The sequence below is a fragment of the Centroberyx affinis genome, unplaced genomic scaffold, assembly GCF_046629955.1.
Source record: "Centroberyx affinis isolate AG114_WGS23_722 - 3 ecotype Tasmania unplaced genomic scaffold, CSIRO-AGI_Caff_v1 ptg001173l_1, whole genome shotgun sequence".
Taxonomy (NCBI): Eukaryota; Metazoa; Chordata; class Actinopteri; order Beryciformes; family Berycidae; genus Centroberyx; species Centroberyx affinis.
Genome location: NW_027279703.1, coordinates 447114 through 463437, shown reverse-complemented (window position 1 = coordinate 463437; position 16324 = coordinate 447114). Strand labels below are relative to the sequence as shown.

General features: G+C 44.2%; 3 protein-coding genes across 4 annotated transcripts in view; 1 reads left to right on the top strand and 2 right to left on the bottom strand.

Moving 5' to 3' along the window:
- Positions 1–507: 507 nt before the first annotated feature.
- Positions 508–2462, top strand: cfap107 (cilia and flagella associated protein 107). Its single transcript, XM_071524291.1, has 4 exons — positions 508–618; positions 1248–1358; positions 1726–1900; positions 2188–2462. The coding sequence occupies exons 1-4, from the start codon at positions 508–510 to the stop codon at positions 2460–2462; spliced, it is 672 nt and encodes a 223-aa protein (XP_071380392.1).
- A 979-nt stretch (positions 2463–3441) lies between these two features.
- klhdc7a (kelch domain containing 7A) lies at positions 3442–7044 on the bottom strand. Its single transcript, XM_071524294.1, has one exon. It carries the CDS (start codon positions 6937–6939, stop codon positions 4627–4629), a length of 2313 nt encoding a protein of 770 aa, XP_071380395.1. The 5' UTR covers positions 6940–7044; the 3' UTR covers positions 3442–4626.
- A 4020-nt stretch (positions 7045–11064) lies between these two features.
- igsf21a (immunoglobin superfamily, member 21a) overlaps positions 11065–16324 on the bottom strand; it is a 179374-nt gene continuing 174114 nt past the window's right edge. For both annotated transcript variants that reach the window (XM_071524295.1, XM_071524296.1), the window contains exons 9-10: positions 14024–14062; positions 11065–11141 (exon numbers count right to left, since the gene is read on the bottom strand). In XM_071524295.1, coding sequence (XP_071380396.1) covers positions 11065–11141; positions 14024–14062 — 116 coding nt within the window. The remainder of the gene's footprint in view (positions 11142–14023; positions 14063–16324) is intronic.

Sequence of the window (16324 nt, the reverse complement as noted above, 5' to 3'; positions counted from 1 at the left end):
TTTATTTAATCAATAAACAAAAAAAATGCCTCCAGTGGCAGTGTGTTCAGTGTGTCCTTGTGTTCATTGAAAGTAACTTTGTCTTGTTCACAGAAAACAAAATCAATAAACAAATCATTATGCCAAACCAGTTTTATTCCAAAAAATAAAAAGTAGTCCTGAGGAAAATACTTTTCAAATTTTATCACAAATATTGGAAACAATTTCAGGCACCAATTTCAACAGTATGCACTGCTAAAAGGCAAATGTCATGTCCCCCAGCCTTCAGGAATGTTTTTCTTTTTTAATATGGGTGTAAGACATCTCCCATTTGCTCCCAGGATACTCTGCTCGCCTTGCCTCTCAGTGTTTGCTGTATCCATAGCAACAGAGCTCTTCTGTTTCCCCTCCACTGCCTATGTCATAATTGGGGCCAGGTGAATGCACCTACGCTATCTGTTTGACTAGCTAACCATGCTCTAACAGGACATAACATTCTGGTTGGGTGTGTTTGACACCAGGTACAGCATGAATCAAACAGGAAAGAAGGATGATAAATGGACCCAACCTGGCTGGAGAATAGAGCAGAAGTATTCAAAGAAAGTCCTAATAGGTAACTGGGTGGAGGAAAGACTGAAGGTAGGCATTTTTACTGCAGCTTATTGCTTATTGCTTATTGTTTTATTGTTTTGTTTTGTTTTTTACAGTCATCCACTCTATGATAATATAACATTTACCAAAAGGTTATCAGAATGCATTGGCTCAGTAAACACAGCGATGCCTCTTGGCTCAGCCGGAAAACAGGGCAGGCTATCTTACATCACCACTATCCAAATAAGATGTCCTGACTCAAGCATGCCATTTCAATTCAACTGAATGTGACAACATAGACTACCTCCTGTCTTTTTGTGCCACAGATCCAAAACATAATGCTATCCCAGTGGCGGTCTGCCAAGAGTTCTGCAGTACCTCAGTTGGTAGTCAAATCTATAGCAAAGTGATTAGGCAGCTTCAGTTCAGCTACATCAGCACAGCCTCCTGGTAGGAGAGGCGAGAGCTCGAGACTAATTGCATTGACGTGAGGTACGGCCATGGGCTGCTGGTTCAGGATCTGAGAGGAGGAATGACTTAAGAAATAATGTACAACAGTGCGGATCGATAGTGAAGTGTGAGCTTTGCTGATCCCTCAGCTGGGCTCGTTGCTCAAGTGGCTGTAAGTCCCCCTCATCACTCCCCTTTCCGATGTCTGTTTATTCTGTCCGAGACAGTTCACTCGAGAGCCGAAGACAGTCAGCAGCACCAGCCGCGTGGACTACCGGCCCCACTGGGACTTCAAGCCAGACGTCTGTGTGAGAAGATCAGCCCTGCAGAGAGCTGAGGTCAGCCTTAAACTGCACAATCATGGCATTACCACCAATGGAATGCCTGTCACAACCCTGCAAGGCAGGGCTTTCTTCTCTCGATATTGGCCACTCCTGCATAATATTGACAGGCCAAGATAAAGGCCTTTGATAAAACTCTTTATGAAAGCAAATTTCTGGTTGGACTCAGCAGTCATGAAAGATGTTTAAAATCATCACTTCCACTGGGCAGTTAAAAGCCAGTTAGTAGCAATTTGCTGCTGTCACATTTTCTGCCTGGTGAAGATGATTGTGTCAAAGAATAGGTTGTGCCCTCTGCATCTGAAAGCAGTAAAGGCCACTGTGTAGAGGCCAGCTGTGCAGACTACTGTGTATTGTCTTCCAGGGGCTCCCGTCCAGGCTGTTCTTTGCCCACCATGGCACACCACCCTCTCATTATTTGGTCACCCTGTACGATGAGAGCTACGGGCGCAATCACACCACTGCACTGCCCACTCTGCGCTCCTGGCATCCCGACAGCCTGACATGGCAGCCAGAGAAGTCTGACCATCCAATTCCTGGTAAGACCACAGTTGATAATGCCATGCCACTACTGCTTAATTTTGCAAATTATGCATGGAAAATTATACATTGAACCATCCAGTTAACTGTACTATATGAATGTAGTGCCAGCATACTTCAGGTCAGTACATTTCAAATGGACAAAACATGTCAGCATTTGTGCTCATGCACAATTAAATCTGGGTTGCCACAAATGCCTTTTATTGTTCCAAATCAGTCATTGGTGTAATTAATGGCTGCAGCAACATGGCAGCTGAGCCTTTCTCCTCTCTGTGTTGTTTTCCAGCCCCTCCAACCAACTTCGGCCTGCGGGAGTCCAAAAAGCACTGTTTGGAAAAGCAGCAGACACACCTCCCATCACTAAGTGTGTACAGGTCAACGTACCAGGGGCACCCACTTAATGCCTTCTGCCAGAACCGCTTTGCCAGTGCATCACGCATGCTCTCCAGCCGCCTCCACGCTGCCAACCATAACAACAAGGATCTGGATCTGAGACAGCGCTCATTGCTACAGGTCCCAGATCACTGCTCCAGTCTCCTTCCGCCTTCACAACGGGCTTAAGCAGACACTCTTGGATTACCTCACACGCTGCTTGTTAATTTAGAAACCATGTTCAAAGTGGTGCTGTTTGAGGTTCTTAATTTTTATTAGTTGGCAGCATGCAAAATGTAATGGACCGGAACATTTGGGAAATCAAAAGGAATTAAAAATTAAATGCAAGTCTCATTATGTCCTTGTGAAGACTAGGTTTACTGTGTGTTGTGCGGTGAGCAGTTTCAGTGTTTGTATATATACTGTATGTGTGTGTGCGTGATTGTGAAGGGGAGAGAGGAGGGGGCTGAGTCCATAAATCATGTCCGCCCTTCCAGAGGATAATTACATGCAAATTCTCTCTCTCTCTCTCTCCTCACACTTAATATTTGAAACTCAGAATGGGCTGTTAGTATTGCCCTAGATACTCTAGAAAAAAAAAAAAAAAATAGGAAACAGAAAGTGTTGATGCCAGAGCTGACCTGGGTATTGAGGCAAACCAGAAGCCATGAGTCATCCAAGGGAAAGTCTGAGGGGACGTGTCTAACTCCCATTCCATTAGGTGTTTAATTACAGGGAATCAAAGTGTTTAATTAGGAAGAATCAAAGATGCTTATGTTTGATGGTCAGCCATCTGCGTCTGCCTCCCTTTTCCCACCTGCCTGCCGCTTTCCAGTGCAGCTGAAGCCCTCTGTCTCACCTACTGTTAGGTAGTTAGTCGCTCTACTGTGCTGCTGATGTCTGTGTGTCACATTATGCCTCTGCGTTATGGGAAAAGTCTTAAGCTTAGCATATCTACCTCCAACCACTGTTGTGTTTGCTTTCTGAGCCACATGATGGTGCTATAGCAGCATGTCACTCACTGTAACCTGTCAGTGTGTTGTCTTGAAGTCCACAGTTTTACAGCCTGCACAGCAAGAGACTTGATTGTAAATGAGTAAACAATGAGGGATTTGATCTTTTAATGATTCTCATGCACATTTCTGTTGTTAACGTAATTGCTCACCACATCAAATTAAACCGGAACTGTTTATCTTGTTGCTAATGTCATAGCTATCACTGGCTATCAGTCAAACAAACATTGGAGCAGACATTCGACTAATGGCATTATTCAGTAATTTTGGATTATGATACAATGAATGGCAAATTCATGTATTTCTGTGATGGTGTTTATAAAACAATTGATACAATAAAGCGATGCAGTTTATGGTACAATGGACAAAGGCTATTCTCAGTCAGGATTTTTTCTTAAATAGAATTTTTTGGCATTTCTGCTTTTTTATTGGACAGTCACAGTATAGACAGACAGGACAGATTGTAGAGAGAGGGGGATGACATGCGACTACTGAGCCACCAGGACGCCCCATGCTCAATCAGGATTAAAACAAACACTCTGCTTTCTAGCCACCTAAAAGAGTGAATAAAATATTAGAGTAACTGCAAGCCTCAGTCTTGGAAGAGTTTCAAAAGTAGCAATAAATGTTGTTTATAGAAGCTCACATATTTATACTGCATGACACAACCATTTACATCGTGTCATATTTAAAGAGCAAACGTAGATAATTGCATTGTATCCAGTCCACTGTGTAAGTAATATCTGTGCCCTACACAGTGATGCACAGTGATAGATTATCAGTATATTGCCCAATCTCTGTAATGTGTTAGAGCTGAATGAACTCATTTACTATGAGACTTGTTTATGAATTATCTTTGCAGCTAAAGAAGTAAGGCATCTGGTATGATTTAAAACTAACTTAATGGCAGAGAGGAGGAAGCAAATCAGAGAAACAAACTATTTACATGGCAGCAGTCCCTGTGTAAATCTAAACAAACAGTAGTCTGATTACCATTAATAGCCTAATATTTTACATTAATTGCCAGGGATTGAGACACAATAAACATATGTTTCCTCATGGAATACCCTATCCAAGAAAATGTCCTGGTTTAAGGAACAGTGAAGGCTATGTGGAAGGGAAAACGGCTGAATAAGAGTAACAACACAATGGTTACACTTTTGCAGTAACATGATGTTGGGTTAAGCTTCAGTGACTATAAATCATAAAAAACAAATAAATCATACAAATCATAGAAACCAAAACCCTCTCAGTCAACAAGAAACCTGGTGTAAAATGGGATCCTGTAGGGATACTGCGTCACCACCCAATCTCTTGATCAATGGAAAAATGTTTCCTGGTTATACACTGGTCTGGAGAGGCTTCTTATCAGGGAGGGAAAGGACAAAGGGGAACAGTATGCCCTTCGCTGCAGAGAGGACACTCAAATCCTCATTTATGAAAGCAGGAGAGACCTCATCGGCCATGAATCTCATGGTGAACTGGCGACTGACACAGTAGATGGTGTCATCCAACGCAACACACTGGAAGGCGGGGCAGTGGAGAATACGTTTGGTGCTGCACTCGTACCACAGCCGAGCCACTGTGTGGTAGCGGTACACACTGACACCCAGCAGTGGGTTGACGTCGAACCGATACAGAGAGCTCCTCACACCCACCATTTCTGTGGTTCTGTCTTTGCTGCCTATTAGTAGGCTTGGCCTCCATGTGTTGGTTTTGGGGTTGTAGCGCAGCAGCGTATATCTGAGGGTTCCCCCGGAAACAAAAAGCTCCCCGTTACAGACCGTGACGCGATGGGCCACAGCGAACGTATCGTTAGGCAGCGAAGCCACAAATGTCCATCTGTCCGTTCGTGGGTCGTAGCGCTCCACTGTGCACAGGCACTCCCCTCCGATGGCGTAGATGTAGCCCTCCAGAGCTGCCAGTTTGCAGTGGGGCCTGGCCTCATTCATGGGACTGATCTCCTTCCAAATGGATGTCACAGGATTGTAGCAGAACACTCGCTTTGAGGGTGTCATTTCTCTGTCTGTGCCCTGGCAGCCCACCGCCACAAATAAGTAGTTGTCCATTGTGCACATGGCACAGGCTTTAGAGATGACCTCCTGTGGGATCGGGCAGAGCGGGTGCCAGGTGTCTTTGTAGTCGTCATAATAGTAGAGCGCGCTGGATGCCCTCCTCCACTCTATCTTTGTTGTCTGCCTTCCTGTGTTCCTCGCCCAGTCCTGAGGGTCCATATCAGCCACCACTACAAACCTCCTCCCTCTCATTCTCTGTTTCTGGATTTGCTCCCGCTCACCTGCCATTAGCCTCCCGTACAGGCTGGGGTCCCTGAGCACCTGCAGGTAGTTGTCTGACATGACTCTAAGGGCTGCCTGCTGCAGGGAGGTCTGTCTGTGTTTTTTAGCCAGGCCCAGCACTTCCATGCAATTCCCCAAATCAAGCTTACCCTTTAGGCCCTCCAAATCTGTGATGTCAAGGTGTTTTGCTGGCAGGTGTAAAAATGGAGCCCCTGCTACAGTCTTCAGATTGGGCTCCTCCCCCACATTAAGGCCTTTGCCGTCTGAGGGGCTGAGTGCAGGGCTGCCAGAATTGGACTCCTCACAGGATGAGGCCAGAGAGTGATTCTCTGGTGTTGAAACTCTTGAAGTTAGGCAGGGGATGGGGAGCTCAGAATGCTCTGCTGCAGCCAGATAGCTCTCCTTGCGTAGGAGTACAGGCCTTGTGGGCTGCTTCAGCTCGAGGCTTACTAGTGAGAACGGATCCTCAACAGCACTTTGTGGTAAAACCAGATCACGCATAATGATGGGGCTCAGAGACGAAGGAGGCTCTGTGAGGCTGCTGCCACGACTTCCAAACTCCGCTGGCTGTGAGTCAGATTTCCTCTCATACTGACCCATCGTGGTGTTTGAGTCTGTAATAGAGTGAGAGGAAGACTCAACGTAGTAATCATATATCTTTCCACGCACAATCTGGTCCCCTGTTCCATCCAGCACCACGTTAGCATCCTCCACTTTGATCTCTGCCTTGGAGAGGAAGCTGGAGTAGGCCCCCTGGTGCTCCAGGTCCTGCCTTAACTCCCTGCCCACACCCACACTGCCCACCAGCCTCTGCAGAAAACAAGGGGAACGGCGCCCCGTTGTACTGGCCATCCCACTCTCTGTAGGGTGAGGAAGGTTCAAAGCAGATCCAAATGAAATATTACTGGTGGTAACCTCTGTCTGCTTCTGATGAGAGAGTATCTCCCCTTCCATGCTGATGCCTTGGTCAGTGTTGGATATGCTGGAAATATCCTCAGTGTTTTCAGCCTGTTGTAGATGTGCTTCGGCTGGCCGATCATTGGAGCTGTCAGGTGTCAGGTCATCAGTGGCAGAGTTTGTCGGTGAGGGTCTGGGTTGCTCATCCCCATCATCGGTGTCATGTTTGGGTGAGCTCTGCGGTTGCAGCGCCGTCTTGCAGTTCTGGCAGGTTGCATTTTGTGGCTCTTTGGTCTGTCTGTCTTGGCTGTCTTTGGCACAGAGCTGAAGTTTCCGTGTATCCCTGGAACTGTAGAACCTGTAGGCCCAAGAAACCAGAAGCACAGCAGCCACAGAGAGACTCAGCCTCAACAGCAGCTGCATGTCGAACTGGACGCCCAGCAGTTCCGCTATGGGCATAGCGCTAGTGATGATGATGATGATGATGATGATGATGGCGGTTGAGCTTGGCTGACCTATCCTATTGAATGCTACTGTCAGTGCATTGCAGCTGACGGTAGCATGCTGCCTGGTTTTTGCTGTGCAAGAGCTGGTGTGATCTGATGACTGTGCCTCTCTACTCAAAGGACCAAGCGTAAGCTGATACTTGTAGAGGTGCTATTTGCATCCCTGGCTCTGTAGGGGCGGGGCACTAGTCATGCTCCACCTGTGAGATGCAGATTCAATAACCATACACAGAACATGTAAATACCCCATAGATCAATATTTGGTTATGCAACTTGCTGACTCACCCATGCTTTTCCCATAACTATCCAACAGCAACATTGAATATACACTGATCTTAACTCTGTTTGAGCTATGTTGCTGTTCTTTCGCTTGGTTTTTACAATGTGAACAGGAGTGGTTCAGGTCATATTTTATTATGTCAATTTCTGAATGTGTCCATAGGAATATTATGATAGATCACACTCCTTAACTCGCTCAAACACACCATTAGATGCTCTGGGAGGAAAACTTGGTTTGAATAAGGGGTGGGGAGTGATGATAGGTGACATTTATCAAAGACTTAATGACCAGGATACATCTGTTTGCACAGCCAAAGCCACAGATCAAAGGTCTCTCACTGTGCCAATGCAGATGCTTAACTTAGCTTCTCTTAACAGAATTGGAATATTGCTGCAAGACTGTGAAATTCCAGTCGCTTGGTATTAGGAACACATACAATTGTAAATAATACAGATAACTCTCTGAAGAAGATAGAGGGAGTGTCTACAGAGAAATCTGACAATGCCATCCATTTTTATACACTATACTGAGATGCAAACATACATCTCTGTCACAGGGGAGCCATGTCACTCAGTCACTGCTGTCAGGCTGTCATTTGTGTTGCTGATAACATGCTTGAGCGAGGCTGCGGTCAACAACACAACAAAGAGTGTATTTTAGCAGCACTCTGGCGAGCATTTTAGAGGTGTGTCACGCGGAGAGACATACAGAAGGCGTGTCAGGCGTCCTGGCTGACACTGTTTGGTCATCTGATAGCACAGCCTGCAGACGACATAAAGGAAACCAGATTCTGCAGGCATGGTTAAGTCGTGAATAATTCACAGGTAGGCCACAGAGACAGCTCCTTATCCTCACCAGTGCTCCCATCTCAGGTGTACTATTCAGGAGCGCTGTTGAGCAAAATGATTGTCAGCCATGTGCATTGTTGTGTGGAGGCACTTTCACCTCTTCTCCCTTGCGGCATCCATGAGAAGTGTGCAACATGCAATTGAGCAGGAACAGCAGGCACAAACAACATTTTGAACAACCTTGGTTTTCCCTCTAATAACTATGTAGACTAGTGGAGGAGTAGGAAGGCGAGTGAGGCATGGTGTACAGAGAGGGACGTAGTCTGTCCATTCAACCAAAAGAATATAGCTTAAGATTTTGTGACCATCTTGTTTTGTGAGTCATAATTTTGTGAAGGGAATAAGAGAGTAACTGATAATGAGGCAGGAGCTCAAATCTTATCCTGAGGGGTCATCCTGCCTCCTCACAAAGAATAAAACATGGCAGTATCCACTTATTATGAGCAAACACAGCAATTCCTCATTGTATGATTAAAGGTCCACACAAAAGCTTACTTTTTTGTCTTCACAATGATATCGCTTTAGCAAAGAACAATTATTACCACCGAGGGGAATGATTAAATACTACACATCCATGGTTAAAATAAGAAGCCTAACCTTTGTGGGGGATAGAAAATGTAATAAAGCCACGAATATAAAATATAACATATTTATCGCTAGTTGCATCTACTTGGTCCATCATCGTTTGTTCAGGACAGAACTGACCTGAATTTTAAGTTACATGAACTGTTTGTACATACTGTCATCTTGTGGACATCCGTAACACATACTCTTACATACACACACACACGCACACACGCACATACACACTCATGATGCGCGATTTCTACCGGCAGGATAATTAAGTCATTAAAAGACAATTTGCACATTTTCTAATGCATTCAGAGATGCTGATGGACCTGTTTTCGCTCTTGAATGCGAATGGAAAGATAAAAGAACAAAAAAGGACTGAATGCCTCTTGAATCAAAATTAAAATGATAGCAGAGTTATAGTGCTATACAGTGGGTGGACAAGGATTGGTGCTCCCTGCTTCCCTCGCTGCAGAAAATTAATTCAAAGTGCAGATGACTGCCTGCTAATAGTGTTTGTGCTATTCAGCTCTCATCTTCAGAATGCAGGAATATGGATTGTACTTTGGCAAGGTGAGCCAATATCCCAAACGGATGGGTCTATCCTCTCTGTTCTACTAAGCTTTAAAAATCTCTCCTCTTACCTCCCACCTGGTTTAAACCTTAATCCTTTAATACATGTTGTGTCCTTAGAATAGCTTAAATTGCAATTCTTGTGAAGTCCAAAAAATGCAGGATTACTCTGCATTAAGATACCCATCACTGTGCGTGAGAGAGTACATAATGAAAGGGTTAACAGCAAAGACTAAATCTCCTTCAAAAACCATGTAGGCTTGAAGGGGGTCAATACAGTGTTAACAGTCTGAAACAGCGTACATTTAGGAAGCAAATAGGAGCATGTAGGTGAGCTGGTATAAAATAGGCCTTTGTGCCTCTGAATAAGCAGGCTGTCTTTCAAATTCAAATTCAAAATCCCCTGATATGGTAGGACTGTAATCAATTCTTCCTGCCATCTAGATGTGCAAAGAGTGTGCAAGAGTAGATATCTTCCCCTGTGTTAAAGAGGACTGAACATGTCAAGTCAAACACAGTGTTATGGCATAAGTAAAGTCAAGGCTTGTAGTTTGATCATCTCTCCATTTTAATACAGGTGATATGAAACAAATGCAACAACCCTGTTTACACACGCTGCCTCAGGTGAGCACCTCCCTGGAATGGCGGCTAAAATGATCCTACTAGTAAATGTCTGGGTAAGAGTTACGTATTGTACACAATGTAGGTCACTTAAGATAGTATGTAACAAGTAAATAACTGGATTACAGGCCAGTGACAATGAGCTGCAGTGCTGTCAACTGCAACATACGAAAAGGAGAAAGAATCTTCAAACGTCACATGCACCACAACCCCAAAACAGCAGACATATGTTAGATTTTTTTTTTTTTTTTTTACTCTGTCCTGGAGACCTGCCATATAGATGTAAAAAGCCAGAATGAGAAATAAAAAAGGCTGTTAATTGGTCTGTCCTTTCAGCCAAGGAATATCTCTGGAAACAGTGTTTTGGATGAAAATACAAACAAAGGCGGCAAACTGTAAACCCCAACCACCTCAGCAACCATCCCTGACCTTAACCCATATAACCTCTTTAATTATCTTCAATATTTACACTGATGTACACAAAATACACTCAAAAAGGAGATTTTTTTTTTTTTCAGTTTCTCAATGCATTTAAATCCTCTTGTACATTCCGAGCCATCAAAAAAAAAAGAAAAAAAGAAAAAGGAATACTCGTATATTAATAAAAAAAACAATGTTCTCTTGGAGCATCTGTGTTTGTTCCCCCGTGGTTTTATCAGCTTGTTGCTAATCGGGTGCATCCCGGGACATGTGACAGAAGGGTGCGGTCAATAGGGTGGTGCAGCCTAAGCCAGTTCCACGTTTCACATTTCAGTCAACACCAATGACATTTCAACTCATCAAAATAAAATCCAAAATGCTTTTTTCTTTTCCTTTTCAAATCAACTGATTTATTGATCAACAGGCAGACGTGGGACAAGAAACAAAAAAAGGTGTGACTGGGCAGGGCTAATATAGGAGGTGGTTATTCTCATGTTCATCATCTTGTTCTTTTGATATCATTATCTTGGTTATTATTTCGTTACAAAAACAGTGGAGCGCCATCGTGTGGTGGCACTGTTTCCTGATAGACTGACGCATGGAGGGTCTGTTGATGACTGGAGAAGGCTTGCAGGATTGCGGAAAGTGTGTATGCGTGTCTGTGTGTGTGTGTGTGTGTGTGTGTGCACATGTGATTGTTGTGTAAGAAGGGCATGTATGTGTGTGTATGTGTTTGTGTGTGTGAGAGTGTCTTGGATGAGAGGTTTCACGTCAGTTCCACTGTCACTGTGAGGACAAGCGCCATCCACGTTAGTCCGAGCACGTCCATGCGAGAGGCTCCATCTACAAACACCACAGAAAAAGTCACTGTCAGACAAAGACACAATCCACCAGTTTTCTATGCACCGTTTCAGAAGCAATATATCGCTGAAATAATGACACTGATGCAGAAGAGAGTCTGTGCAGCCCTGTGCACACAGAAACTTTCTGGTTCTTCAGTGTTTTTTTTTTAATGGTGCGGTACAACACCAACATTACACGGAGAACCTTTAATGTCCCCACATGGTTCTGTGGAGGTTCACGACCGGTTTCTCAGTTCTTCCTGCAAAAACAAATACTAATTTGCTGCTCAGTCATTGGTGCAATTGAGGAAAAAACTGAGATAACCACGCACATTTACTCGTCTATTGGGTATTCACTAGCAGAGATATTGTTTTACTGTCTTGACGAGAATTTATTCATGGTGATGTTGCAGCTATATAACTTAGTAGCAAACCTAGGGCCATGTTTTGTACCTATAAGGAGGGTTAGGTTAGCAAACAAGCTTCAAGCTACCGTTAGCGTTGATGTTAATTGGCAAATATTTTGGGCATATCTGGTGCAAAATTTTAATCCATGGAGGCCCACAAATAAATAAAAATTCTGTTCAGATGACATATAGCCCATCAATTTTGACATAACATTGGCTGCGCGCTGCAAAACTTTGATTTGTTTAGACAGTTGGATCTTAAGTTTTTTAAGTTAATTTAATTTAGTCTTTCAAAGTTTTATGTAAGCTGGGCAACCTCAAAGTCATTGGAGACTACATTGTGCGCAACCTGTACTGCCTTAGATCATGACTCCTTCGCAGATGAAGTCCATTGTTTCCCCCAAACTACAGACTCTGATACTGACATTATACAGATGTTTTCCTCTATCAACGTAGGTCATTCTGCCACTGTTATTATTCATGCAAGTACAATTGGCATTAGACAACGACAACCTGAACTTCATCCAACTCCATAATGAGCTCATCCAACCACAGCATCATCTCCCCTTCCCATCTGCAGTCATGGATGGGGGTCATCCACTCATCCGTTCGCCTTCAACTGTTGGCTTAGAACTTGGCACCTCTCTGCCAAACTGGATTTTATTGATAACTGCGACTCTTCACATGATGCTTCAACTCTGCATATGACTACTTGACCATTACTTAACATTTCTGTCTGTGGCTATGATTATATCTATTTGCACATCTGCCAGTCTGGCCTCTCTCTGACCCGGCCCATGTCCAAAACGAGGTTTTCCCTTCTCTGTGGTTTTAAACAGCAGACCAAATGGGGCCTCCTCAGATACTTGAATGGGAGTGGGAGGCCAGCTGGCAATAGATAACCTGCGATCCATTCAGTCAAACTGACCTTATAAAACGATTTCTACGAATATGTTGAATGTAAAGTCCCTTTTCAATAAGGCTTATATCTATTGAGATTTTATCAGCTCTAATGAACTCCACTTTTTTATGTTTACAGACTCCTGTCTGGGCCAAGATGACGCTGCTGCCCTCAGTGAAGCGACACCCCCAACCTTTTCGTACTTTCACAATCCTAGGCTGAAAGGTTTTCTGCAGCAAAATCCATGCGCCAGATTTTCTCTTCAATACCATATTTCAGTCATCGCTTTAATTCAGTTCATTGCCATACAACAGCTTGACGCGTTGTCCGGGAGCATTGGAATTTTGACAAAGATGAATGCGACCCCTTATGGGAAGCATAGTTTTCTGGTCTGCTGCGGCCCTGACTGACTGACAGGGGTGGTCCTTCCCACACACACCAGGGGAGGAGTGGGGTGCTCAGCCATTAAGCGATCAGGCACATGTGCGGTGACCTCTTGGGGCCTTGTTGTACACCGATTTGACTTGCATGCATGGCATGTCTGCGCCTCACTCCACGATTGGCGCCTCCATGCTGACCTGATTCTGTCCTTGCTGTGGCACACCTGCTCCTGCGCTTACCAAAGCATTTGCATATTCAAATTTGCATCCCTAAGATACGGCTAGCAGAGATGGAAAAAGAGAGAAAGGGGGGGCAAGATATACAGAGCAAAAGGAAGAGAGATAGAGAAACAGAGTGTGGGAGAGGAAGAGAGACAGGAAAGAGATATATTGGAAATAGGGAACAAAGTAAGTGTGAGAGTAAAAGAGAGAAATAGAGTGAGAGGAAGAGAAAGAGAGAGGGAAATAGAGGGGAGAGGAAGAGAGAGGTAGAGAGAGAATTTGGAAGGGGGAGAGACAGACAGAGAGAGGGAGAGGGGGAAGGAAAGGAAGAAACAGGGGAAGAGAGAGATTGGAAACATGAGAAAGTGAGAGAGTCAGAGAGAGGCAAAGAGAGAGAGAGAGAAAAAGAGAGACAGAGAGAGGCAGAAAAGAGGCAGAGGGAAAGGTGGTTGTCACATCGCTCTGTGGCTTCTCCTGGCAATCCCTCATTTTTACATATGATAATCTGGGAAGCCGCAAATGAGCCTCCACCGCACATATGAAACAACAATAATCTTACACTCAACCAAAAGTGACAGGGGCGGTTAGTCATTGAAAGAGGCTTGTTGCACCTCTGCTGAACATCGGCGAAGATGAATCCTGACTGAACCACTCTGCAGTCTAGCCTACAGTCTATTTGGGGGCAATGCATTCAGGACAGAATGAGAGACATCCACCTGTCAATACTTTGGCTGTTGAAACCGCACTCTGTCAAAGAACTTGCTTGTTTGATCAATGCCAGATTTCTGCACACATTTCCTGACTGAACAGACCGCATTGTCACATTTTGTTCTCATATTACTCTCAGCGCCTGAAACGTCTCTGGAAACATAATGATCAAGTGATAAAGCAGGAATCCTATCATTATGAGATGCATTACAATGGAAACACAGACACACTCAAAGCCAGTCGTTTCCAAGGCAGCAATACTTACTGTTCTGATTCTGTGTGTTTTTCATCATGCTCGGATTTTCTGTTGGAAACAAAGAGAAAAGATAAACAGTCAGACAGCCACAAAGAAATTGAGTTGAATGAGTGAGAGCCTGAGTGAATGAGTGAGACTGGGTAAAAAGTACGAGAGGAAAAAAAGAGAGGGAGAAAAAGAGAGGGAGACAGAGAGAAAGAGACAGATACAGAGAGAGACTGAGAATAAAATGAGAAAATAGTGATCTCTGACATAGGTTGTGGCTTTCTAATGAAGCTGAACTCCTAAGTTCCTAAAGCACATGGTAAATGACATGCCCCTAGTGAGGATGACTGGGACTATTAATGGAACTGGGAACGCAGCGCACTCCACCAGAACTGCCAGGACACTTTCAGCAGCAACAGCAGCAGAGAGACCAGCAGGCACCTACAACTGTAGCGAGAGGAGAGACGTGGGAGAGAGTTTGGAGAAACTAACTCCACCTCTAATAAGTACTGTCGACGTCCAGCCTGCACAATATGCTCTGACAATGTGTTTCCAAGTTCTCGGAGGGATAGAGTAATTGCAATGGAAGGAGCATGAGGGCTTGAGTATTAGCAACACCCCTAGGTTCCATTTTGTGGGCTATTTTTGGGCTGCAGACTCTTCACATGCAACCAGGTGGATACCATATATCCAGTATGAAACCTTGCTGGTCTGACAGCATCCACATTACCATAGCATCTCCCCTCGGAGGCACAGAGAATTGTGTGTGTGTGTGTGTGTGTGTTTGTGTGTGCGTGTATTTGCATATGAATGCATGCCTGTGTGTGCATTTTCTGTGTGCGTGTGTGGAATGTGTGTGTATGCTACTGCCTGCCTCCCCAGTGCTGACTCACTTCACAGTAATCTCAGAGGGTATTATCACGAAAGGTGGCTAAAGATGTACATCATCAAGACATGAGCACTGTTCTCCGCCGGTGGAGAGTCTCTATACCAAGCCGTCATTATACTCTATTATTCCTGATGATGTATATTGAACACTTTGCCAAGTGAGCAGAGCTCCCGAATATATTTCTCTTCGCCCCCGGGAGAGATAGAAGTGTCTCATCTCAAGGCCACAGGGGACGGTGCCAAGGTCACTTAATCACCATTTACTTCCCCTAAGCGAGAGTGGAAGCCATCTACAAGGAGCAGGCAGACAGATGGGCCACACTAGGCACGTAGCCGATGACACCTGAGGGTGCATCAGGGTGTTAAATAGACATTAGCGCTCTTCCTAGCAAAACGCCTCCCAAGGTAACGCCTCCCCAAAGTGGCAGTTTCCCTTTAAAGTGGGTTCTTATTGGGCCCGCCCAGTAATTTGTACATTTGTGATGTAGTTGAAACCTTGTTCACAGGAGTGTTTCAGGAGCGTGGATTTTTTAAATGATGGACACAAAAGTCTTTGTGTCAGAGTAGATGGAAAATGAAAACGGCTGATCTGATTTACCTGAACATTGTACTCCAAGGGTAAATGTGCGTGTGTGCCATTAATTTACTCAAATCTTAACCCTGTAAATTCTAAAATAAAATCTACACTAACCCAAATCTTAACCCCTAATAACATTACATCTGATGGGTTTATACTTTCTCTTTCATGACTTCACCTCTTTATAGTAAAAGTATCAACTAAAGCTGACCAACAAAGTTTTCCAGGTAAACAACATGTATTTGTTTACATTCATAATTTTGCGCAAACAGTCAGAGAATGCTGTTAGACTATGTTGAATATTATCTTCTAAGATGTTTGGAAAGTCTTAATTTTCAATGTTTACAAGGCTACAATGTTTACATCCGGATTGCAGTGCATGGCTTGGCGAGGAAGCTCCCGCCTCTTCATTTGATTGATAGCCTAAGTTGCAGTCGTTTCAGGTAACCATACCAGCTACCCATTCATCCATCTACTACTGGAGTTGAAAAGATAGCCAACACATATAGCTAGACTAGCTAGCAAGCCAACTTACCAGTCGAGTGAGAAGAATGCTGCATCCTCGGTAAAAAAAGCTTTCTCTAACTTAACTTTTCTCCACCGATCAAAAGCTTCTCCAGTATTAATACGGTGTCTCTGTTTATCCAGGACTTTTCCACTCAACATTATGATCAGGTTTTCATTTCTTTGCTCTCCCAAACTCGGTTGTATCTCTTTCTCCTGCTGACATGGTTACTGAGTGAGCAGAGAGGAAAAACAACCTGGAATGTTCTTTTGTTTTTGTCTGGGGACCCATTTAGCGCCAATATTTTAACTAGTGGCCGAAAACCTCCGTTGGTCATCTTTAAGGAAACATCCTT

Bases quoted from the DNA above. Each gene is read 5' to 3' on its own strand.
- klhdc7a (XM_071524294.1), bottom strand. From the start codon at position 6,939: ATGCCCATAGCGGAACTGCTGGGCGTCCAGTTCGACATGCAGCTGCTG.
- cfap107 (XM_071524291.1), top strand. From the start codon at position 508: ATGAATCAAACAGGAAAGAAGGATGATAAATGGACCCAACCTGGCTGG. The intron at 619-1,247 runs GTAGGCATTTTT...TGTCCGAGACAG, and splicing joins GGGTGGAGGAAAGACTGAAG to TTCACTCGAGAGCCGAAGAC. The intron at 1,359-1,725 runs GTCAGCCTTAAA...ATTGTCTTCCAG, and splicing joins CAGCCCTGCAGAGAGCTGAG to GGGCTCCCGTCCAGGCTGTT.